General features: G+C 40.2%; 1 protein-coding gene across 2 annotated transcripts; it reads left to right on the top strand.

Moving 5' to 3' along the window:
- The first annotated feature begins 3 nt into the window (after nt 1-3).
- On the top strand, nt 4-25,686 carry STMND1 (stathmin domain containing 1). 2 transcript variants are annotated; one of them, XM_014866400.3, is made up of 5 exons: nt 4-249; nt 10,049-10,229; nt 14,422-14,573; nt 21,017-21,148; nt 21,837-25,686. In XM_014866400.3, the coding sequence occupies exons 1-5, from the start codon at nt 169-171 to the stop codon at nt 22,119-22,121; spliced, it is 831 nt and encodes a 276-aa protein (XP_014721886.3). In that variant the 5' UTR covers nt 4-168; the 3' UTR covers nt 22,122-25,686. The 2 variants fall into 2 exon arrangements, with proteins under 2 accessions (XP_014721886.3, XP_070371702.1); XM_070515601.1 differs by having other exon boundaries at nt 21,017-21,169.
- The last annotated feature ends 82 nt before the right edge of the window (nt 25,687-25,768 follow it).

The raw sequence follows: 25,768 nt of genomic DNA, 5'->3' as shown, positions 1-25,768 counted from the left end.
CGCCTCCTGCCGAGCCTTTCAGCGCGGGCGGTGGGAGAGGCCGGAGGGCACGGGCGTGCGGGGCGCGGGGGCGCTGGACTGCGGGCGCCCGGCGCAGGGGCGCGGCAGGGAGCGCTCGCAGGGGCGCGCGGTGAAGCCGGGCCCGGGGAGGAGCGCGCGGCGCGCAGCATGGGCTGCGGACCTTCCCAGCCTGCTGAAGAGGCGAGACGCGTCCCAGCGCCCAAGAAGGGTTGGGAAGAGGGAGTCAAGGTAAAACAAACAAACAGAAACGGACAAACAGGCATAAAGCCTTGGGGGCGACCGGCGTGGGCTGGAGCAGGTCCCCTGGGGCTCACAGCCCGCCTAGTGGATGAGCAGTGGGGTGGGAGCAAATTTATTCAGCCGGTGTTTAACTGCTGTCTGAACCGGGACTCCTGCTGCTGTAGGACTAGCTTTGAGAGCGTTTTGTGTTTCAGGAGCCTGCGAAGGGCCAGAGGCAGGAAGAATGAGATGAGCGAGGCGTTCTGCGCGGAGCTGGGGTTGGTGGTGATTCTCGAGAGGGTGGGAGTTCCTGGGAGCTGCCATATATTACTGGCTTCCGGAAAGTGGGCCCTTTGGAAATTACTTAGAGCTGGAAGAGATCTTAGAAGCGGTCTGGCTGAGTCTTCTTGCTTCCCACATGAGGACTCTAAGGCCCAAAGGGGTGGACAGCTTGTCTGAGGCCCCATACTTTGTTTAGGGGCAGAGCTGGAGATAGAATCTAATTTTCAAGTCTCATTCCCACACTCTTTCCATTCTCCCTCAAGGTTCCACCCCGTAATTATTCTGGAGACATGAAGGGGAATTTTTTCCAGGGTGGAGCATAGAGGGATGGATTGGTCCAGGCAGAAATGAGGTCCATGATTTCTTCCCATCTTCACCACCATCAAGACTCCACAAACAGAACTAGGAGACCACAAGGCTCCCTTCAAGAGGAGTTACCAAGAGATTATGTTACCATGTAAATTATCATCAAAAGCAGGATACTTTTAAAAATGAAAGGGAGCCCTATTAGTAAATTTACCCAGACATGTAATTTAAGCCCATACTGTCCACAGCAAACCAAGATTTGTGGTCACCCTTCCTAAAAGGCATCTTTGGAAGTACTGGCTAAAGAACACCCACTTTCTCTCAGCAGGCAATGTCCAAGACACTATTTGGTGTCAGTTACAGAACCTACTATGTGTGGGGCACAGCTGCTGGGCTCTCGGAGGACATCGAAAAGCAAACCAGAGGCTAGTAAAGGCTGAGACCCAGGCTTAGTACCTGTGCCCTGGGGAAAGCCTGTGCCCAGATGCCCACCCATCTTAACACTTTCTGCTGTCCATCCCAAAGGCCACTGTCTGTGTTCAGGGCCCTATTCCTTCTTACTAGGTTTTTCTGCCTCCCCTGGTGCCACCCTGACCCATCTACCTCCCACATTGCCACTGTCTCCCTAAGAAATGATTCTGAGGGGTGTGCAAAACCCCTTACATTTGGTCCCTCCAGTCTCTCTAAGGTCATCCTCTCCTCTCCAGTCCCTCTTACTCGTGGACTCTTGGATCTGCCAAAGCAAGACTTGCAGTGTGGTTTTTCCAGGCTTCATCACAATCTATACCTTTCCACACACTCTTCCCTTTTTCCAGAATGTCCTCCCTGAGCCCCGTTCCCTGTTTGCGATGCTTTCCTACTCATCCTTCAGTACTGAGCCCGAACACTGTCGCTGTGATGCTCCCTTATCACGTGGTCAATGTCTGTGTAAAGCTCCCTGTCCCTCCTAGATTTATGAGCTTCTTGGCAACAATGTGGTCATCTTTGTTATCACTCAGTGTTGCTTTGGACTAATATGTATGAATACATTTTTACTCCCTTTTTCCAAAAAGTATATTAGTGTGATTTAAACTATCCATTGTGCCTCACTCTTTTTTCCACAAAATCTTTATTTTAGTTTTTATTTGTTTTACTGGCATGATGACATATAAGATTTCAATAGAAGAAAATTTTCACTATTTGTTTCTCTTCTGTTATCATTTGTTCCATTTCATGGTTATTACTGAAAATAATTCTTTTACTTATTAGAGAAGGAAGAAGTGCTAAAAGCAGTCCTCTCTGGATGAGAAGTACTCTGAGTCCCTCTAGGCCAGCCTCCCCCAGGCTGGGAGGGTTTCTGGTTTCTTCCTGAATGTTCTGGGTAAAATGGTCGTTGCCTCGCCCTTGGATTTTTAGACAGGTCCAGCTGGTCTCTCTAGACCCTTTCTCCATTGCCCACCCCCACCTCCCCTCCAACTCCAACCTTCCACATGACCTGCAGAGTGATCGTCCTCAGATAAAATCTGATTATGTCACTCTGCTGAAAAAAAGTTTCCAACTCATTAGGTAGCCACACAAACCAGCAGTAAAGAGTGTGGCTACCTCCATTTGATTTCTGGGTTCACTGTTTCTTGGTTGTGTAACTTTGGTCAAGTTATTTAATATCTCTGTGTCTCAGTTTCCTTATCTGTAAAATGAGGGTAATAATAATAACAGTTATTTTATAGAGTTATCATGAGGATTCAATGAATTCCATTCACGTAAAATGCTCATGCCAATGCCTGGCATAGAATGAGTGCTTAATATTAGTTATTACAATTGTTATTATTACGGTTATTTATGTAAGATAAAATTCTAAATCTTCAGCGCGCCTCACTAGCCATCCTCAAGCTGACTTCTGTCAAATTCTCCAGTTTCCTCTCTCCCCACACTCGTATTCTAGTCAAACCCAGCGACTTGTTGTTCCCCATCCCATGCTGTTTCTATCGCCAGGCCTTCGGCCCTGCTGTTTCCTCTCCTTTCAGACCTTTCCTTCTCCACCGTCTTGAGCCACCGGCAAGCATGTCCTCATCTTTCAGGACCGCTCTTCCTGACGCCCTCCTTCCTCCCTGCTACTGCCGCCAAGCTGGCAGTGTCGACCTTACCCCTTCTCCCATCGTATTTCAAAACTTTCTGTTGTTTCCATGTTTGCCTCCCATCCTGAGCTGTTACCTTCTTGAGGACGGGAACTGTTTTGTGTCTTTGTATCTCCAGTGCTTACTGTAGTCCCTGATGCAGACCAGGCACTAACTAACATTTCTTGAGTGTCTGCATGCCGTCCCTCCCAGCTCCTCTGATTCCTCAGCGTCTTCTTGTCTCCTAGTCGCATAACTGAACTAATGGCATTCAGCATGGAGGAACTTCAGTATTAAAATAACCTGAAAGTAGAGTCAACTCACGCATACACATCTCCTTCCCCTCCCCAGCACTTGACCTTGGAAATCTCATCTGGGAAAGATATGATTGTTAATTAAACACTCTCAAACTATCAAACAGTACCGCTTTCGCTACCTTCGTAAATGCACTGGGCTGAGAGTTTAGCAGTTCAGCAGCGTCTTTAAAACGAAATGAACGTGTTTGCTGGCATATTCATGTTTCTTAGCAGCACAACTTTAATATATTCTAAATCAAACTTCTTGAGATCTGCCTACAGACTTTCCCTTCACTTCTGCCTTAGTCTAAAGTGGCAGAAAAGACACTGTAATAAAATAATGCATAATAAGAAAAAAATGGGAAACTTTTCTTAGTTGGAGAAATGGTCTTCTTCTATATGGTTAACTCAGAGTTTCTTGCCTGTTATAAAAGGGGAGAGACTAGATTGGAATAAATGATCTCTAAGTATCCTTCACAGTTTTTCCCTAAACTTTGAAAATTCCTGTTTATCATCAGCAAAAAGGACTAAATTACTTCTTTGTGTTTTTTTGAGGAAGATTGGCCCTGCGCTAACATCTGTGTCCATGTTCCTCTATTTTATATGTGGGACGCCTGCCACAGCATGGCTTGATAAGCAGTGCTAGGTCCGCTCTCGGGATCCGAACCAGTGAACCCCAGGCCGCCGAAGCAGAATGTGCAAACTTAACCACTACACCACTGGGCCAGCCTCCTAAATTACTTCTTCAAGTCTGATGTTTAAAAGATCATATTTCTAAGTGCTTTTTGGAAGGTTGCTATTTATTATTACATTCATTAGAAGTAAAATTTAAAAATCAAATTTTGAAGAACAAATTCTTCCTATATGTCTACAGACATATATTTATAAAACACATCTGCCAATAATTTGATTTAAGAAGCGTTCAGCTCCAGGGAGCCTTGGCAAATGACTCCCTCCAAGCTGTTTGACAGATTTGTTTCTCAAAAGCTTTGGAACACAACATATAATACCTCCAGACCAAAAAACAAAACACAAAAAAACCCCACAAAACCCTATCTATAGTTAAAAGTCATACCATTTTTGCAATGCTGATAATTCCCATGCATCGCTGTTAGCTTGGAATTCACAGCTTTTCAATTCTGTCTAAAATTGGTAAAATTTTATCCCCAAGACAATAAAGTATAAAATCAAATTGATACAGAATGTAGAAACACACTGAATCTGTACTTCTGCTACAACTTCATCTCAGGGAAAAAATGAAAAGTTCCACCCAGCTGCCTGCTCCCTCCCCCAGTACCACTGCAGACAGACTTTTTATAGGTGTGAAAATGTAAACTCGGCATGCACAGATAAAACAAGAAAACTGTTTTGCCATATCCCCAAGAGGCATAGATCTAATTAATTTGTAAATATCTCTGGTCTTTGAACTATGACTATCCTCAAGTCTAGATTATGAAATTGGGTTAAAATTTCCAGAATGTGGTCCACATAGATAAGATATTTGAAAGACATTCTTAGTTTTCAAAAGAGAAAATCCTTAAATTTCTGCTGCGGAAACTGAAGGCTGTATATGTTATTTTATGCTGAAAGATTGCATTTCATCTGCTACAGTTTAAGTGTTGGTCACTCACAGAGTTTGAAGGCAGACTGTATCTAAATAAGCATGAATGGGTAAAGATCCTTGCTAAGGCCTGGATTAGTGGCTTTGCTGAAACAATTGGGAAATCATTCAGAGTTGTGGTATTTAAACCTATTCTTCCTTGTAGTTGACAGAATATCTTTGTGAAAAGCTACCTTTCAGACTGAAAATATCCACATTCGCTCTCAGTTCCAATGTGGGCATTTTGTTTATTGTTGTTGTTGTTAAATCAGTTAGATTTTTCAGAATCTCCAGTGGGAAACGTTAAATGACAAAGTGAGTCCCTGCATGTAACTCAGTGCTTCACTAGGTTCAAAAAATGATGGATCCGTGAAACAAAATGGACTTGTGAAAATACCTATCTTACTATCACTGCTTTGAATACTTTATTTGGGAAGCAGGGAGAGAATGCATAATGTGATTTTTACCTTCAGTTTGAACTCGGAGCCCCTAAAAGTAAGCACCAGGCCAGGTCTCTTTTCCTTTGTTACATGTAACTACCACAACAAAATATATTTATGACATATGTCTGATATGTCTAATATAGGATGATTATTATTATAGAATAGTATAACACGTAATATGTTATATGTAAGGACTCTTTTCCTGGGTCTGCTATACTATTAAGGGCCTGCACGGAGAGTAAATGTATCTATAAAGACAGACAGATGGAGAGAAAAAGAGCAACGCACATCGTTGCTCTCAGGCTTTCTCCTTGTGCTGATTGGTATTTCAGATCCATTGAGTTTTTGGTTGCTTTTTTGTTTGTTTGATTGTTTGTTTGTTCAGGTGAGTGATTTTTCATATTTTCCCATGTAGTTCTGAGCCACAGAACTCATTAACCGTCAGCACGATGAACCGACGTTGGTTTTGCTGGAGGGATCGTGTTATGTAAGTACGATGAGAAGGAGCTATGTAGTCTCCCTGCAAACATGCCAGAATCCCTAATTGAATTATGAGAACCTAGCTGGTGTTCTGATGGGGGTGAGGCAGCCACTGTAATCTAGCTATTGCGATTCCTACTTAGCCTCTGAGGGACTTCCACCTTTGGTGTGCTTCCAGAAAGTGGTCCATGTGCTTAGATTTTTAAAATTTGTATGATTGTCATTGTGAGAGTACTAAGAGTTTCATGCCAGTGTCCTATTTTGTATTCAGTTTTCCTAAACAGAACGTTTTCTATTTAGTTTCTAGAGTCATAATGTAGAACCAGAGGGCTCTCCCTCCTTTGAACTGAAGCTCTGAGGGCTCTGTTATCTACCTTTCTGATATTTCTGGCCCAGCCTCTTTCCCCCATTTTTACTACCACTGTCCTAGTTCCTGTTTAGTCAAATCTCACTTAGACAATTGCAATGATTGTCACTGGCCACCCTGTTCTGTCCCTTCCTTCCTCAACTTCCGCCATTTGCACAAACCCAAGAGTGATCTTTCTAAAAACACACCTGATCATTTTATTTTACTTCTGTGTAGAAAAATCCTACAAAATATTCCTGTTGTATTCAAAATAAAATCAAACTCCTTTACTTGTTGCAAAAGACTTCCTTTTTTCACCTCAGTACCCACCACTTTCTGCCTCCATCACTGGAATAATTCAAGTTCATGGACACAATAGTGTTTCATACCCCATCTTTGTGTGCACTTTGTCCTCTGACTAGAATGACCTTTGCTCCTTGTTCACTGGAAACTCATTCATCCAGACCCAGTTCAAGGATCTCCTCTTTCACACCTTTTTCTACCCTCAACCAGATGCGAACCTGTATCAGTAAACAGGGCTGTGCTGCAAAGAGTGGGAGTTGGAGGGTGGAGTCCTGAGGCCCTTTGAAGACTCATGGGAGAACAAGAGCACCCCTTGGGTCAAAAAAGTGAAATGAATAGATATAAGAAGAGCCAGAAGACAGTACTCTGTAGAAGATGCATATATTCTTGCCTCTTCCAGAGACACTGAGAAGTCTTCCTCTGACAAGTGTGTCTTAGTTGGAGAAGAGATTGGCTGATAACATCTGCCAGAAGCCTTGGCTTCCATTGAACAAGAAGTAGGAAAGTTGCAACCCAGCAATGAAAGAAGGGCCAGCCCTAGGAGAGAGGAGACATGGTAGTTAGAGGGAATATGAGAAGACTTTTCTTGAACATAGTAGTATTTAAAATATGCTTCCTCTCAAAATAAATGACAGTTTTTTTTTTAAAAGATTTGCCCTGAGATAACATCTGTTACTAATCTTCCATTTTTTTTTTCCTCCCTAAAACCTCAGTACATAGTTGTATATTCTAGTCGTAGGTCCTTGTCGTTCTTCTATGTGAGCCACTGCCACAGCACGGCTACTGACAGACGAGTGGTATGGTTCTGCGCCCGGGAAACAAACCAGGGCCACTGAAGCAGAGCACACCAAACTTTAACCACTAGGCCATCAGGGCTGGCTCTAAATGACAGTTCTTTAAATTGAATTAATTTAGTTTTGTAAAAAAGTCATTGCATTTTTTCTTATTTTTCTTCTTTTGCTGTGGAACTGTGAAAAATTTGACGTGGACCAGCGTTTTGAAGTCAGTGGTTTACTAAATCACATATAGTTCCTTTTTACACTGTATTTTGACCTGTTACGAGCAATGGAATTGTCCTATGAAGAAATAGACATCCTTAGAAGGAGAAGGTGGGATTGTAAGTCAGTGCACGATTTACGGAGGGTCCTCTGGAAACACATATTAATATAAAATGTGCATATTCTTTGAGCCAGCACGTCCACAACTGGGAATTTATTTTCATGGATTGATTGGGTGGGGTCACACTCATGTATATGGACTAATATTATGCCAGCACTGTTTATTATAGAAAAGTCAGAAACAACCTAGATGTCCTTCAGTAGGAACTAGTTAAGTAAATTGTGGTACAGTTATTAAGTAAATTGTGGTACAGTTACATAATAAGCTACAATGCAATTGTCAAATAAAGACTACTCCCCACGGTTAAATAGAATGAGGTAGACACACGTATATTGCCATAGGTAAATGTCTCTGATATGTTGTTAATGGAAAAAACAGGCTACAGAAATACAACATATCATTTAACGTATAACCTGATTTATTTTATTCTTTAAGCAGCTGTATTGAAATATAATCCACATATCATACAATTCACCCATTTAAAATATGCACTCACAATCATCAACACAATCTAATTTAGAACATTTTTACCCCCCCCAAAAGAAGCCACCACTCATTAGCAGCCAACCCCCATTTCCTAAGCAATCACTAAATCTACACTCTGTTTCTATCAATTTGCTTATTCCAAACATTTCATATAAACAGAGTGATCTTCGTGTCAGGCTTCTTTCACTTAGCATACTGTTTTCAAATGTCATCTATGTTGCAATACGTATCAGTATTTCATTTCTTTTTATTACCAAATAATATTCCTTTGTGGATATGTACCACATTTTATTTATCCATTCATCAGTTGATGGACGTTTGGGTTGTTTCCACTTTTTTGATGTGACAAATAATAATTACAAACATTTGTGTACAAGTTTTTGTGCGAATGTTTGTTTTCATTTTGCTTGGGTATATACCTAGGAGCGCAATTTTGGGTCATATGGTAACTCTGTGTTTAACTTGTTCAGGAAGTCTCAAACACTTTTCCAAAGTGGCTGCACCATTTTACATTCCCACGGCACTGTATTAGGGTTCCAATTTCTGCACATCCCAGCCCACACTTCTTATTATGTGTCTTTTTCGTTATAGTCGTCCTGGTGGATGTGAACTGGTATCTCATTGTGGTTTTGATTTGCATCTCCCTAATGACTAATGATATTGAACATCTTTTAATGTGCTGATTGGCCAATTCCAATTTATTTTTAAAGCTTATATTTATATGAGCAAACACATCTGGGTAGTGACATACTAACATGTTAATAATGCTTTTGTCTAGGGAAAGGTACTTCTGATTGTCTACTGTATTTCTGTATCATTCAGGTTCTACCAAAGGAACAGAGGCAGTATGATGGATGGCTGGCTAGACAGATAGAGAGAGAGGTAGATAGATAGATGTATTACAAAGAATTGGCTTATGTAATTACGGGGGCTGGCTAGGCAAGCCCAAAATCCATACAATAGAGTAGATGGTCAGAAAGAGTAGGCTTGAGCCAAAGCTGCAGTCCACAGACAGTATTCCTTCTTCCTCAGGGAGATCTCAGTTCTCTTAAAGCCTTCAACTGATTGGATGAGGCCCACCCAGATTATCAAGGATAATTTCCTTTACTTCAAGTCAACTGATTGTAGATGTTCACCACATCTACCAAATACCTTCACAGCAAAACCTAGAATAGTGTTTGATGGAATAACTGGCTATGATAGCCTATCTCAGTTGACACATAAAGCTGATCACCGTAACTTCCTTCTGTTTTAGTTAATTATTTTTATGAGTCTGTATTACTTTCTTAATCAGCAAAAACAATAAAGGTAGTTTCATTCAAAAAAGCTTTTTACATTGCAGTATCTTTACTTTTCACATTTGATGATTAAACTTGTTCGTCTTGGTATCCTCCAGAGTGCTCACCATAAAGCTTATACCTGGTGGGATCGTATTAGATACTATATTAATTTTCTATTGCCGCTATCACAAATTAACATAAATTTAGTGGCTTATAACAACACAGCTTTATTCTCTCACAGCTTGGAAGTCAGAAGTCCAAAATCAGCTCCACTGGGACTAAAGTCGAGGTATTGGCAGGCCTGGCTCCTTTCAGAAGCTCTGAGGAGAGAGTTCTTTTCCTCACTTTGTCCAGCTTCTAGAGCTGCATTCCTTACATTTCTGGGCTGGCGGCCTTTCTCTTCCTGTGCTGGTACTCGCTTCCATCTTCACTGCTAGTACTGTAGCATCTTCAGATGTGTCTCTGCTTCTCACGTCACGTCACCGTCTCCTTTTCTGTAGTCAAATCTCCCCCTGCCCCCCACATATAAGGACACCTGTGATTACATTTCGAGCCCACCTCGCTAGTCCAGTATAATCTTGCCATCTCAAGGGTCCTTAATTTAATCACATCTGTGAAGTCCCCTTGGCCACATAAGCTAACACTGACAGGTTGCTGTGTACTATTCAGCCTGCCACAGGTACTAGTTGGCTAAAATATTCACAAAGCAGACCCTGCGACGCTGTTTTCATTTTCTAAGAAACCTTGTCTCACAAAGCCATTCCCTTTTCACAGGCTGATGTCACTGTGGCTCATTCCGGGGAGGATGGCAGACCCCAAATTGAAGCTGCGCTGCCCAAGGAAACTGTGGGCAGCCCTAAAGGCCTGGAAAAACAGGCCCAGTTGGGAAGCTTACCCGGAACCATTCTAGAAAGTTCTCTGTCTCCTAGTGAAAGAAACAGAAGAGTAAATTCAGGTAACAATCCCCATTCATGTTGCTCTCCATAAAATACTGTTTCCCTGAATACGTTCTATAATGTGTGTCTGGGGACCATTTTCTCACAGCTTTGTAGGCCGGGCAGGGCTCTAAATGGCAAGATGCCTATCTCTAAGACGTTAGGATTCAGCCTTAGGCCTTTGCTGTGTGAGTAAATAATACTAACCATTAATCTTCTTGTCAATGAAGTAATTAAAACCGTCTCTTTTTTTTTTTTTAAACTAAGAGCCCTTATCGGTGGTTGGGAACGGGCCCTTGGAACATTCCTTTCAACCTCTCCTATGTTAACATCTTTCCAAGGGCGAGTTCTGTGTTTGAAAAAATAAATAAAACCTACATCAAACTATTTCCCCTGTCTCTCTCCCTCTGAAGTATCAGCAAAAACACAATCAAAGAATCTTTCAAAAACGTGAAAGAAGTAGTTATGGCCTGGTGTGCTCTTCGGAAAGTAGTTCTGGTTTTTCCTGTGCATGTTTTCACTTTACTTGAGTTACCGGAGGTTAACTTAAGAGCTCTTATTTATATTCCATCCACCGTTGAAACCATTGAACTTAACAGACTTCGAGGGCAAGAACACAGTTTATTTGGAGGGAAGGCTTTCGTTTCACCCCTCGCCCCTGCAGTCTCTGCCCTGGTACAAGTTAGAATTGGAAAGTAGGTGAGTTAATAGGTGAGATTCCTTTTTGTGGACTTGTGCGGCACCCTCAAGTTATCACAAACTTCACATTCACCCTGGTCTTGTGCTTCTGATCTGGTGTAGACGTGACCTCTGAGAATGAGGTCGGAGGTAGGGGACGCAGCGCAGGGATGGCCCCTCCATCTCTCTGTGTTGGGCCAGCACAGGTATTTTTCCTCTCTGATAATTCTGTTGATGAAAATCCCTCCAAGACTGCAACACGAATGCTCAGTATCCATGGTGTCAACAGTCTACAGATTGTCAGGTGGCAGGGACCTGTGTCTGTGCCCTGGGACAGTCAGTCCTGCCTGCGGGACAGCAGTGTGAGGGGGGCCACAGGTAAGCAGGGTCGAGCTGAGAGAGAGCAGCTTGGGAGGGAGTGAACTACCAAGTCAGATGTTTTCAAAATGTGGTGTAAATTAGTTTTCAGAAAAGATCTTACCACGGAAGGATTAAGAACTAGTGCCCGAGCTCTGTGCTTGTTCTCTGCCTGGTTTCTCCTCTATCTCCCAGGCCTTAGCTTCCTCCTTTCTGCATCCCTGCTTCTCTCATCTACAGAGTATATCTGCTAAACATTTCAAGCTTCACATTAACATTTTCCAAGTATTTCTTTAAAAAAAAAAAAAACCTTATTTTGAATAGTTTCAGATAAGAAAAGTTGCAAAAAACCAAGAATGCCTATATTCTTTCACCCAGATTCCCCAAATGTTAACATTGTGCCACATTGGCACCATCGTTCTCCCTTTCCCTTCCTCCCTCCCTCCCCTCTCTCCCTCTCCCCAGTGTGTTTTTTCTGAGAGTGAGTCACAGACATAATGATACTTTACTCCTCAATACATCAGTATGAATTTCCTAAAAACAAGGACAGTCTGCAAAATCCCCCACCCTACAAGGAGCAAAATCAGGAAATTACCACTGATGGAGTACTATTATCCCTCTACAGACCACATTCCAATTTAGTCAATGGTCCCGCAAATATCCTTTATAAATTAATTTCTGCTTCAAGATCTAATCCAGAATCACATGTTTAATTTAGTTGTCATGTGGCTTTAGTCTCCTTTAGTCTGGAACAATCCCTTGGCTTTTCTTTGTCTTTTATAACCTTGATATATTTGGAGATATAGGCCATTTATTTTGTAGAATGTTCCTCAATTTGGGTTTGTCTGATGTTTCCTCATGATTAGGTTCAGGTTGTACATTTCTAGCAAGAATCCCAAAAATGATATTGTATCCTTCTTAGTACAACAAATCAGGAGGGATGTGATTTCTATGTTTGACTTATATTGTGGGGTTTTTTTTTGCCTTGCAAAAGATTTTTTTTAATGTAGTAAAATTGATCAATATTTTCTTTTATTGAATCTGGATTTTGATTCATAGTTAGAAAGCCTTTCCGTACATCAGGGTTAAAGACGAATTCACCCATGTTTTCTTATATGACTTCACTTTTTACATTTTTGCTTATGAAAAATTTCTAATGGTATGAGAAAATGCTAATATAAATACTCACTACATAGGAAACAAAACTGTGTTCAGTATGATGTCAAATTTATAAAAAAAAATTTTTATATATTAACAATAGTAATCTCTGAATGGTAAGAATATGGATATTTTTATTTTCTTTTTTACTCTTTTTTATATTTTCCAAGTTTACCATGATAACCATGTATTACTTTTATAATCAGAAAGAACTACAATGTTATTTTTAAACATTCACCCAATAGTCTTCAATGTCCCAATAAATCGTGAAAATTAGTTGAAATGACTGATATAGTCCAGGGATTTCTTCATAGGTCAGCTACCGTAAATGTCAAGCCAAATACTTTGGTGGACTCAGAAAAAGATGGATCGAAATGGTTAAAATAATTTTATTATGTTAGTGACAGATGTCAACGATGACACTCTTTTTAGAAACATCCAAAGAGAGAAGTGGACCATGACCCATGGGAGCTGTTTACATGACATATTTGGGAAGGAGGACAGTGAGGTGGTGATGAACATAGGTGCTAAGGTCAAATAGATTTAGATTCAAATCCTAGTTAATTCACTTCCTAACCGTGTTACCTTGAGCAAGTTAATTAGCCTCTCTCATATAGTTTGTTTATTTATAAAATAGGGGTAATGATATCTTTCTCAGACAGTTTATGTTTGAACTACATGTTATAAAGTATATAAAGTACTTAAGATAGTACCAGGTACTTAAGTGCTCAATAAATAGAAATTGTTATTATTTTGACCCTCCAGAGAAGCCCACCTTCTAACAAAAACTTATTCTAATTCCCCTGAAGAGGAGTCACCTTTAACATCTGTATTCAATTTTTCTCTGTTGTTTCAAGTTTCTATTTTACCTGGAAGACATGTTTTATGACTCTGTACCAAAATCTGCATAGAGTGCTTTCAAAGGAGTTTTAGCTCTGTTTCACACACGTCCATGGGTAGAAGAAACAGTACTAGAAAGATAATGAAATGGTAGGGAACTTGTTGGAGGCACTTGCAGTGGTCAGTTAGAGAAATCTCATAAGAGGAGGCGCAATATCCTGAAGTGAGAGACTTCTGGTCAGTGTGTGTGTGTGTGTGTGTGTGTGTGTGTTTTCTGTCTTCTCTCTACAAATTCATGACAACTGTCTTGTTAACCAGTGCGGTTAGACATTTTCCCAGAAAGCCCCCATCCTCTAAATGGCATGGATTTGGTTACTATCAGGACTTCCTTAATGTTACAAAATAAAAGACAGCTCATTTCTGAGGACTCCATATTGCACCTTTATTTTATAATGTGAAGAGGTAAAAACAACTGCTTCTTTGCTTATTTATATAATTGGGTGATGTGTAATGAGAAGTGTCTCATTAGTGCAGCTTGTAATAGACTGTTTATCATAAACCCATAAACTTTCGGTGCTCATTTTTAGAATCACTAATAAAAATGTAGCTGCTCTCAGTGGACTCTAGTTCTGATTTTGTTCAAAGACTCTTTTCAAAAACTCTTACTTTTACTTATGGAGATTTAGCAGGTGGCGTAATTGTGAACTCAAGGTTGCAGAATGAGAAGTCTCTTGGCAACATCACGCTGTTTATCTTTTGTATACAAAGCATAGAAACCAAACTGCAACTCATCAGAGTCACCACAAGGGTATCTCATTCTTAGCGGTGGTTTAGCTTCGTAATTAGTGCAGGGAAGCCGTGTAGTCATACCCAAGCGTATAAGTGTTGTTACAACAAAAAAAGTAGAACAGAAGCACATGAAAGACTTTTTGTTATGTTAATATGAGACCTGCTAAGTAAACAGTATATTATGTTGCTGTGTAATGTGTACCCTCTGTAAGAACATTATGACTTTAAACTTCAAAGGATTTGAAGATTTATAATAGACACGGATATTTAGGTAAGAGCGTTGAAACTAAGATTTAATTAACTAGCATAATTTATAAGCATCCATTCAGCATTTGATGGATAAAATCTTCATGCTTAAATTTTGCTTTCTTTTTTCCTTTCCTTTGGAAGCCCTAGTGACCAATGGATTAATCCACAGACCCCAACCCCTAGAGAGTGGAGAGCGACAAAAGTCGTCAGACATCCTGGAGGAATTAATTGTTCAAGGAATAATACAAAGCCACAGCAGAGTGTTTAGAAACGGAGAATCCTATGATGTCATGGCAAGTAATTTGTAATTAACATTATCTTATAGCTAAAAATAGCAATAGAATGTGATCATGAGTTATTGTTTCCAGCAGGCACATTTTAGAGTCACAATACAGATTATAGCATTTATGTAAGCCAGTTTTTTCTCCCATAAATTCCCTCACCCCTCTGCACACCATCCTTCTCTATGGATTCAGGAATTGCCCTAATCATTAATGATTTGCCCTAATCATTAACAATTAATGAACCCAATAAAACGTATCTTGGGTTTTCCCAAATATGAAACACAGTAAGTCCCATTGAATAACATGCCTTCGTTCTTTCAGCAATTTTTATTAAGCATTGCCTATGTACTGGGCATTGTGAGTCTAAAACTAAACTCTGACTTCTTCAATAAGAAAATAGGCCTAAATGCCAAAGCTGAAACCAATAAGCTTATACATTTATATTCACACCCTATGGTCAAACATGAGGAAATGAATGCAATAATAGAAATTGTTATACTCTTATTTTTCTTTGTTGATTCATCTTGGCTAATCTCTCATTGTTTCTCTTTAGTGTGAGCAGTATTTTTATTCTGATTTTAAATGGTTGTGGCCAAAGTCTTGAGTTCCTAATTTTTCAGTAAGTTCTGTGTAAACCTGTGAAAAGGATAGTGGGTTTTTTGTCGTTGTTTTGTTTTGTTTTCTTGTTTGTTTGTTTTTTAAACCAGTGCTCCCAGGAAGCACCAGTAGTCCTAAAGGATAGAGAAAAGAAAGAAGATGAAAAGAAGAGATAGGAAACAAAAGAAGCTTAAGGAAAAATGATTTGAAAAGAAAATAAAGAAACAGAAATGGTGGAAATAGAGACCAGAAATTACATCAAAGGCTCCTCAGTGGAACCCTATGTTGCAGAGAAAACGGTCAATGGGGAATAAAATGATTCGTTACTGAAATCAAGTTTGCCACCTAAACCCGGTCACTTAGTGTTGAATAAAAGTAATTTCCTTCTCTGTGTGTAGGAAATCCTGAGAACTCATGAATAAAAGCCAAAGTGGCATTTTCTTTTGAAGAAAGAAAATAAGTCCTGCAGAAAGTATTTGGGGAAAAGAGAGGAGATTGCTAAACCTTATGAATGATATTATCAGGCTGCCAATAATAAGAAGGTGTGGGAGAAAAGGGAAGGTAAAGGTGGATTATATAATGGAAAAGATAATGCCAATATAATGACAATTTACAACTGTACAATGCTGTCAGGATACAAGGCATTTTGGAGTAGCTTATGTTATTTGAAAGCACGGGAAGAAGGATGGTTCTTTAATAAGGGAAAGGAGAAGAGAGATTTTTTCCTGGCTGTAGGTGAGTCTCTAGGGGTCAGAAAAAAAAGATGTGTCAAAAGAAAAAGACAGGAGAGCAACCTCCTCCAGAAAAGACTGTGGAAACACTCAGCAGCTAAACGATGCCTCCTTAAGGGAAATGCTATAGAACCTTGATGCTAACACCAATGGGAATAGCATTAAAACATTTCTCAGTGATTCAAACACCAGAGATGAGCGGGTTCAGACTCAGACCTTGCAAGGGCACAGGCAAGGTTAACTAACATAAGCTACATCATGAAAGAAACATATCTATTAAAAAAATGAAAACTATGGGCTTGGCTTTCAATAACATCATTAAGTGAACCAAAGATGAAGACTGTTCATATTATATAGAAATGAAATGGTTGTCAGGAGCATAGTTGGAGTGTTCTCAAAAGGATTTAAATGTGACAGGGCTGCAGAGGTAGGAAGAATAACACAGTTCTCTTCTTTTCCGTTTTTCTTATTGCTTTGGAATTGGGCCAAGATGTCCTAACATCAGCCAGACTTGCAACAGGCTGGAGCAGTACCACACAGCTGTGTGTTTCATTGCTTGGTGCAGCGGTCCTTAACCTGCTGCACATTTGAATCACCTAGGAAGGTTTCAAAAATCCCAGTGCCCAGGCCCACCTGGCACCAGTGGCTGGGGGTGGGCCCCGGCTATAGTGCTTTTGAAAGCTCCCGAGTGATTCCAGTGGGCAGCCCAGGCTGAGAACCACGCCCTGAAGTTTCAACAAACATGTATGCAAAGCCCTCAAAAAGGGTTAATGCTTTGAAATAGAAATCCCCCTTCATTGTGAAAGAGAATTCTAAAATATTCTCGAAAATCTAACATTTTCAGGTATAAGACTAAGATTACACCCAGGAAGCATATGGAAATGAAGGAGATATAATTCTTAGTGTCACAGGTAGAGTCTTCGATTCAGATGGAGAACATAAGTGTGTCAGACACCAGATGTCTTGCATATTTTGGGAAAGGTTACGAGGCCAATGTGAAAAGTTGAGAATGAATATTGAAGGACTGAAAGGGGAACCATATGAACAATGGAAATATTATTAGATAGTTAATACTTTAAACTATTAATACTTAATAATATTTTGATTTTTAGAAAAAAACCCAGATGATAAAATTGGCTAAAAAACAAACCAGAGAGTCAAGGGAAATAAAAAAGGGATGGTCAAAAAAGGAATGCTAGTGTCAGCAGTTATTACAGTGTGATGAATTCAATCAGGCATGTAAATGCTATTTCTTCATTCGTACAAAAAAATCTTTTAAATAAAATATTTTCGGGAAAAATGTGAGAACACTTTAAAACAAGACTTCTTATGTAGGCCAATAGTATGCTTAAATACAAGAGAATTTTAGACGCAGATCTGTCTCCTTCTCAACCAGGCTGTTATCTTTAATTCAGTTATCTTTTAGAGTGAAATATAATAAAGGATGCTGAAAAGTGGAGGTCTTTCATTCATCTTCTCAATCAGGGGACTCTCCTGTGAGCTACTCTCCCTAAAGGTCCATGGCGGTATCTGTGTCCACCATAGGGCCCCCCTTCATCTTTTTTCTTGACGTTTATCATTTGCTTGTTGGCCAGTACTACAGCAATTCTGTAGTGCCCTCAGGGTAACCTGCTTTGAAGCATAATCATACTGTTCATAACATAGATGTTATGCTCACTCAGAAAGAATTATAATGATATGTAAGAAATATAATATTAAGAAGCTAAATATCAGACTAAGTGAGTTTTTCAGTGTATTTTAAAACATTCTAATGAGACTTAAGTGGCTGTATTATAAGCGTGCATTGGTTTTATGTACACATGTAAATATGTGTATGGATTGGTATAGATCTCTTTAGGGAGATGTGATTGTCTCTCATTTATCCACATAAATATTACCTACTTTAGGTGTCTTTTATCCCAAACTCATTTCTCCCTGCCTCTTACTGTGTCTGGGTCTCCCTACATAAGACTCTGAATTCTCTACTGACTCCTCCTGTCTCTGGTCAAAGTTTATTTCCTTCTCCAGGTGACTTCTGTACTTGGTAACCTTTAGTGTAGTTAAGGAGTTTATTCACATTGCATCAGAGTCTCTAACATTATTTGTTGAACCTCATGGGGAGTTGTTTAAGGAGGAGGAAGTTGACTGGAAAGATTAAATAATGCCAGTTAACACCCAGAGTGACCTTCCCCAGGAGGTCTAACAGTGACAGAGCAGGAATGGCACATGTCTTGTGAGAAGCTTTGGCCTATTCTATGCAAGACTCTGGTAAGGGAGCACAGCCAAGGTAGGTTCATCTGTTGGTCAATAGTTAATTAGGAAAAGCTCTGAGGAATATGCAGTGGATGCAAGAAGTAATGTATGCAAGTTGGGTTGGCTAGAAACAAGACCCAAATCTTATCACAGCATCTTTGGGCATGGCAGTGCTTTGATGGTGTTCTTAAAGAATATAATTGAACTAGTAACTTCTATAGGTCTTAAAGTTGATGTTTTTTCTTTTTTGAGTTTCTGTGGGTAGCACCTCTCTAAGTATAATGTGATCATTGTTACCATTTTTAAGTGGCAGCAGTTGGTAAATCCTGACTTCATAAAATCCAGTGGTAAACAATACAATGTCTTTCCTCAGATCTTCAATGCTTTTTTTAAAATGTCAGACTCAAGAAAGGATGAGGGCTACACAGGTAGGATTAACTTCCGCAAGGGGGAGAAAGTTCATCATGTCATAGGCATTGCTTTGAGATGAAGCCAGAGGAAGAGTCCACCCAAACCGGAAATCCCAAGTTCTCTCAGAACTGCTGATCTCATCATTTTAGCCAGGGTTCAGAGTTCTTTGTGAAAGCCTAACTGAGCCTTTCTTTACTGGATCTTGAATTACCATTTCGTTTTCTTTTAGCCCTCTATGAGTGAACTTCCCTAAAAAATGCTTTTCATTCTAATTTCACAGTATCTCTAATTGAGCCACCATAGCAAGTATGTCCCTCTTTTCAGCAGATGGCTTGTGCCAGCAGGAAACCCGAGAGCCAATTGTCATAAAAATAATGCAGTGATGGGGGAGGGGAAGTTGCTTTGACAAACATCCCACAGTTTTCATGTAGTGAACAACTTCTTGCCGCGTAACACTGTCTGATGGCTCTAACTGAGCCAAAACTTCAATCAATGTTTTCCCTTTCAAAGACTTTTTAAGAATTAGACCTTAAAGCAGGAAGGAACCTTAGCAGTCCTCAGTCCCCTCACGACTTTTGCATTTGAGGAAACTGCCTCCGCAGTGAAGAGGGGCCTTGTCTCAGGTCACATGGTGATATTAGTGGTAGACCCGGGGTGGAAGCCACCCGCCTGCTGGCCTCGAGATCTGACTCTCATCTCTCCCCTTCATGACAAATAGTGTATGTTGGTTATAATTCTGTGTGCTGTCACTGAATAAAGTCACTGCTTTCACTGAATGAAAAGTAATTACCATGTACTGAGTGGCTGCTATGTATGTATGTCCTCTCTTTTTCTTTAAACAATCCTGTGAAAGAAGTATTGTTAAACCTATGTTACATATAAGGAAAACAAGGCCTCCAGAGTTTAAGAACTCACGCAGAGCCGCACCGTGGCTGAGCCAGGATTCAAACCCGGGTCTGGCGGAGACTAGCTCTGGTGCCTTTTTGCGCTGTGCTAAACTGCATTGCTTCGTTTGATTTATACTCTCAGTACCTGCAGTACTGTAGTATGAAGAGACAGTCTTTTAGACATCACAATGGATCTCAATAGCTCCTCTGTCTTTAAAAGTCTTTGGAGAAATTTTCTAGAACAATACTCAGTTCATTTGATAATGAAGCCTTGAAGCTGATTAAGACCTTCCCCAGTTGAAATAAATCTATATACACTGCCCTAGAAAGATGTCCATATTAAATTAAGTGAAGAAAGCAAATTACAGAGCAGTATATACAGTATAATCCCATTTATGTTTGGTTGAACGTCATAGATGTACTGCACATATATATGTATAGAAATATATGTGCATAGAGAATTCTGGAAAGACACTCACCAAACTCTTGAAAATGGTTCATGCTGAGTGGGACTAAGGGCCAGGTGGTTGAACAGATCATTAGGAGATTATTTATATATCATTTAAATTTTTCACAGCCAATGTATATTACCAAAAAACCCCTAATTTTTAAAAAGAAAGACATGCAAATTAAAACTTTCTTTATAAACCCTTTGCAACAATTTTACTTTTTCTATAATTAGAAATTATAATCAGAAAGCCGTTAATACTGCTTTGAACTGTGTAAAGGGTAGGCAATTATATGAAACAGTGTGGGTTTTTTCTACTGTCATGAAAACATTTGCAAAGCCCAGCACAGAGTTGCTGCATGAGTAATTGTTAATTCTTTCTTCCACGAGACCAAAAGTACTAAAAACTAATGGCGATCTCAAATGAAAGTCATCTGTAGCTTGTGGAATATTATAAAATCGTTGGGTTTAACTCTTTACCTTGAACTACAAATTTGTCGCTCGTTCGCCACCTTTTTCCCTCTTGTATTTGTTCTCAAGGTTTTTTTCCTTCTCATGAGTCTTCTGCCGGTTTCAGGACATTGTTGCATTCTTTTGTGTTTTTTTGGTAATAGCTTGTTTTTTTTTTTCTAGGCATCTAATAGGTTTTTTTCTTTAGGAATTAATTCTGTTGTTACTAGGAAATAGATCTTCAGGAATTAGTTCTGTCATTACCAGCTTTCGCATTGTTGGGGTTTTTTTGTTGTTTTTGTTTTGTTTTGTTTTAAAGATTTTATTTTTTTCCTTTTACTCCCCAAACCCCCCCGGGACACAGTTGTATATTCTTAGTTGTGGGTCCTTCTAGTTGTGGCATGTGGGATGCCGCCTCAGCATGGCCAGATGAGTGGTGCCATGTCCGCACCCAGGATTCGAACTGACGAAACACTGGGTCGCCGCAGCAGAGTGCGCCAACCCAACCACTCTGGGTCACAGGGCCATCCTGCGCATTGTTGTTTTTTAAACTTGCCCCTGGAAAGTTTAGACTTTTAGGGTTTACACTTTAAACTGTGTTTATTCTGCCTCTCCCCTTTCTCCTCTGCCAGGGAATACATTTGTTTCTCCATTTTAAAAAGTGTCCTCCTCCAGGTGAACGCAACTGAGAAGTCGCTGAGAAAGCCGCCAGCCAGGCTGGAAAAACTCGAGATCAAAAAGGAAGTAAAAGATTTCCCAGTGAAGGACATGGAAGAGAAGATGCCAGTGGTGGAGGAGTGCAGGAAGGTACCGGAGCTCTCGCACGAGGCATGTCTGCCGTCTGAAAGGAACTCACAAGGAGTCAGCTTTTCATATCAGCAGCTTTTAGACAAATTGCACGGATTTGTATTAAATATTTTAATGATCTGTATGCTTCTTATGCTGTATGTTTAATTTTTTAAAATTCTCTTTGTGTGGTGAAGAAATGAAACAATATCTTGAAGTTGGCTGAATTAGTTTCATCCATATAGCCTAAGGAAGCAATACCCAATTCTCAGAATTCAGTAAAGCATGAAGTTTTCTTTATATGAAAAAAGAAAAGCTTCAGTTGGGGCTCGGGTTGGGAAGAGGTGTGGGGTGGAGGATGGGAGTTGAGAGGAGGCTGAGCAGAGCATCAGACAAGAACCGCAGCATTTGCACACGTGGTCCCCATAACCCTGTGTCAACCGTTCTCCCAGGAACCAGCCTCGGCAGCTTTGATCTGACAGCCTTCGTTTCCATCCCTCTGCTTGGCCCTTCAGAGAGCAAGGACTAGAGTATAAACTCCATGAGGGCGGGGAGAGTGTCTGTCTTCTTCAACAGTCATTCCTCAACCTGTGTTTGTTGTGACCGAATAAGGAAATAGAGAAGCCATACATGTTAATGACAGGCAATCTTAGTGAGAAGTTGGAAGTGTTATTTGGGCTCTTTTTCATTCTTTAATACTGCTTTTCAGACTAAAGAAGAAGAATTAAGGAAAAGGCTACGGAGTGACCGACTTTTGCCCCCAGCCAGTCATTCAGCTTCAGCTGAATCGGGTAGGGCCAAGGTTCCATTTACCAAACGGCTTACCCCTGGGAGTTCTGCTGTGTTTGAACCATCTGACCTGCAAGAAGGAAAGCCACTGAAGAGGAAGAAGAGTAAGAGTGATGCAAGCTCAAGTGATAGAAACTACGATTATGAAGGGATTGGGGTCGTGGAGTCAGACATGTCCTACAACCAAGCGGATGACGTATTCTAATGAGCTATCTTATATGAGTTTCGTGAACAGGCATCCATTCTCCCCAGTTGTGACATTTGTAGTGTGTCTCATGTTTTTCTTTGACTGCCTGAGCTCACCCCACTGAGTTTAGGAGTGATTGTGTGAGCTCCATGGGTGGGAGGTTAGTTGAGTAAATTAAATGGCTGTGCTAGCTAAAAAAGGGAAGATTTGACTGGTTTCGCTATTATATAGTTGGCATTCTCCTCGAGTGTGGCTTCAAATATTGTGAAGATGTCTATAATTTGTGAGTCCTTCCAGCTTACATTAATGTGTTTGTGCCAAATGAAATCCTTCTTTTTCGTTCCTGCCTCTTCCCTATGTCCACCCTCTGAGGGTGCTTTAAGACAAAAATGTATGGATTTGTATTAAGTATTTTAATGATCTGTTTGCTTCTTATGCTGTATGTTTTTTTTTAATTATTCTCTTTGTATTGTGAAGGATCAAAGCAATATCTGGAAGCTGGTTGAATTATATATTATATATATAGGTTAAGGAAGCAATATCCAATTCACAGAATTAAGTAGAATATGGAGTTTTCTTCATATGAAAAGAGAAAAGCTTCTGTTAGGGCTCGGGGAGGGAGGAGGTGTGGGGGGTGGGGAAGCTGAGAGGAAGCCTTAACAGAAGCGCCTGCCTTCCCTGCGGGCACTAATTGAGGAGTTTGCTGGCCCTCCTCTTGGTGGAATTATACTTTGCTTCTCTCTCCCTCACCACCCACATCCAATCAACTATCAAGTCCTATAAGCGTACATTCTAAGGCTCTCTTGTATCCATTTTCATACTTCTCCCCTGTCGCTGTCTAGTTTAGACCATTCTACCATCTTTCAACTTACAGTAATCTTCTCCATATTTATACAGTAGTCAGTCTTCTGCTTAAAACTCTTTCTTGGCCCCAACTTATGGTCAAGATAAAGTCCGGACTCCTTTTTGTGACTGGAAAGGATCTCAGCTTTCACAATTCACTCATGCTGAGCTTCCAGTTCCTCAAACTTGGCACACTTTTCCTAGCCTCTGGGTCTTTGCACATGCTCTTCCCTCCTTCCTCTCTCCCCTTTTCGTGACTTTACTTGACTAATGCCTTCTTGTTGTTTATGTCTGCACTCAGACACTACTTCCTCCAAGCCTCCTGGTCTGGGCTGGTGCTCCTCTCTCATAGTTGCCTTTTGGCCCTGCACTGCTGCTCATCTTTGTGCTTACCCCCTTCTGTAGGAATTGCTTGAAACATTTCCGTTTTCACCACTAGATATTTCAGTTCTGACAGGTCAGAGGACGGGTCTGTCTTGAGCATGGGTGTACCTCAGTCAAAGTACCTTGGAAAGTGAATGGCTCATAATAAGTGCTGTGTAACTATTTCTTTCATGGCTGTATCAATATACTCGTACATCTTCCAGAAGTAGGAGGACAGCCCCAGGAGATGGTTTGTTTTCCTGGGAACCAGTGGCTGGGAGTGGTGATGATTTGAGTTGCGGACCACTCGGCACCTCCTGTTTACACATCCCCTTCGGGATGTTGCAAATGGCGGCTTGTGTTCCTATAGCCTGTAGGACTGAGGACTCCTGCAACCAGTGAGGTACGGTGGTGGTGGTGGTGGAGGGGGACTTTTTCAAAACTCATTCCAGAACCCAAACCTGTAAGAATCAGAGTCTACTGCTTACAGCGTGACCTAGAAAGTCCTGCAGGCTCTCTGTGTCTGCATTACCTTATATGTCAATTTGGGACAGCGACCTTCACGCAGTTGTACCAAATGAAATAATGCGTTTAAAAGTACTGTGTAAACTAGAATACACTCTAATATTTATAGAATATTATTTCTGTAAAATCCCATGTGAGCAGCATGCTGTTTTCATCTGTCCCTGTGAGGATAAGCTCGTGGTAGCACGTGCCAATCTTATAAAATATTCGAGTACCTAAATTGATTGTACTAGGACATTTAGGAAGGGATTGGGGTGTCATTCAGATCTCGACAAATAAAATTTAAGTACCTAAAAATACATTCAATGCAAATTTATAGTATCTTGTAAGTTAAATCCTCAAATTTGCTAAATACCCAAATAATCTTTTCTCTTGAAATCTTATGCTCTTGCCTATGCTGTATGGCGGCTAACTCTGTAGAGTTAGAATATATACAGTATAGATGTGAACATTATCATTGATACCCTGGCTTGAAAACCTCTCTGCATATATAGAGTTAAACATGCCAAGGACTAACGCCCTCTAAATGACAAGCTGTGTATTTTCTTTCTTTCTTTTTTTTATTGCGGTAACACTGGTTTATAACATTATATAAATTTCAGGTGTGCATCATTATATTCTGATTTCTGTGTAGATTACAGCATGTTCACCACCAAAAGACTAATTGCCGTCCATCACCACATGTGTACCTAGTCACCTCTTTCCGCCTCCCCCCTCCCCCCTTCCCCTATGGTAACCACCAACCCAATCAGTTTCTGTGGTTGTAGCTGTGTATTTTCTTAGTGAGACCATCCACTTTCGCAGGATGAGAAGAGAAAAGATGAAAATGTGGCCCACCTAGATACCCGGAACTGCTCTAAAACTCTAGATTACTGCTCACAAAACTATCTAAGGGTTTAGGGATGAGGAAACGGAGGCTCAGAGACTCCAGGCACATCCCACCTTCTCAGAGCCGCCAGCTTCACCCGCGATAGAGCATGGGTTTGAACCTGCTCTGCCTCCAGTGTTGACCCGTTCCCTGCAACACTTTTTTTTTTTTAACTTCAAATATAAATGCGACTTTTTTCCATGATCATCTTTCCTTTTTTTTTTTTTTTTTTTAGGATAGTTTATACTGAAGAGTAATGGAAAAGAAAGATTGAGATTTCTAAAATAGAGCCTCTGGGATCATGTTAATTTTATGTATTGAAATAACATGATTGGTTTGTCCATTCTTAAAACATAAAAGTTTTGAACAACCACCAGGGTATTTGAACTAAAATCAAATCACAACCTTCAGGAAGTTATGAACCAGGAAGACAAGATTAAGTAAACATCTCTATAATCATTTTAATTGGGGTCAACTTAAAAATGTCTGTACACATTTCTTGTGAAAGATGACCTTTCTCTGTCTAAAGATACTTTGACATCTAGTAAATTGTCTAGTTTTTTGGGGGGAAAAACATTATGGATAACATACTTAAAATGCTATTTAAAAGGTGTATTTTTAAATATTTCACATATATTTAAAGTAATACACGTAAGATTCTTATGTCAGTAAAAGTAATTTTGTATCGGGGGACAAAAATAGAATTTATCAGAGTGTTGCTATAGCGACTACCAGTAATTTCTGACTGTGCTTATTTCTGTGTTTGTTATTCCATTATCAGTAAATAGCTGGTATTTAAAGGAGTAATTATATGGTAAATACTGCATTCTAAAGATGTGCAATGCTACGGCGTGTCAGTGGATAGATCACTTTGGTGCCCATATAACCTGTGTACATAGTGCCTTCTTGTAAGACGGTAGAATTTACGTCTCGGGCAGGTCAATAAAGGGCATTATTTTAAAATAAACTATGGGAGACAACAGTTATGGTCTCTCTGTGTCACTTGTATTTGCTTTTTAAAAACAATAGCTGCCTCTTTGTTATTTTTTTTAATTACATAAGTAAT

The sequence above is a fragment of the Equus asinus genome, chromosome 8, assembly GCF_041296235.1.
Source record: "Equus asinus isolate D_3611 breed Donkey chromosome 8, EquAss-T2T_v2, whole genome shotgun sequence".
In the NCBI taxonomy this organism is placed as follows: Eukaryota; Metazoa; Chordata; class Mammalia; order Perissodactyla; family Equidae; genus Equus; species Equus asinus.
The sequence above is the reverse complement of the archived record's forward strand: the minus strand, read 5'-3'. Positions and strand labels throughout refer to the sequence as shown.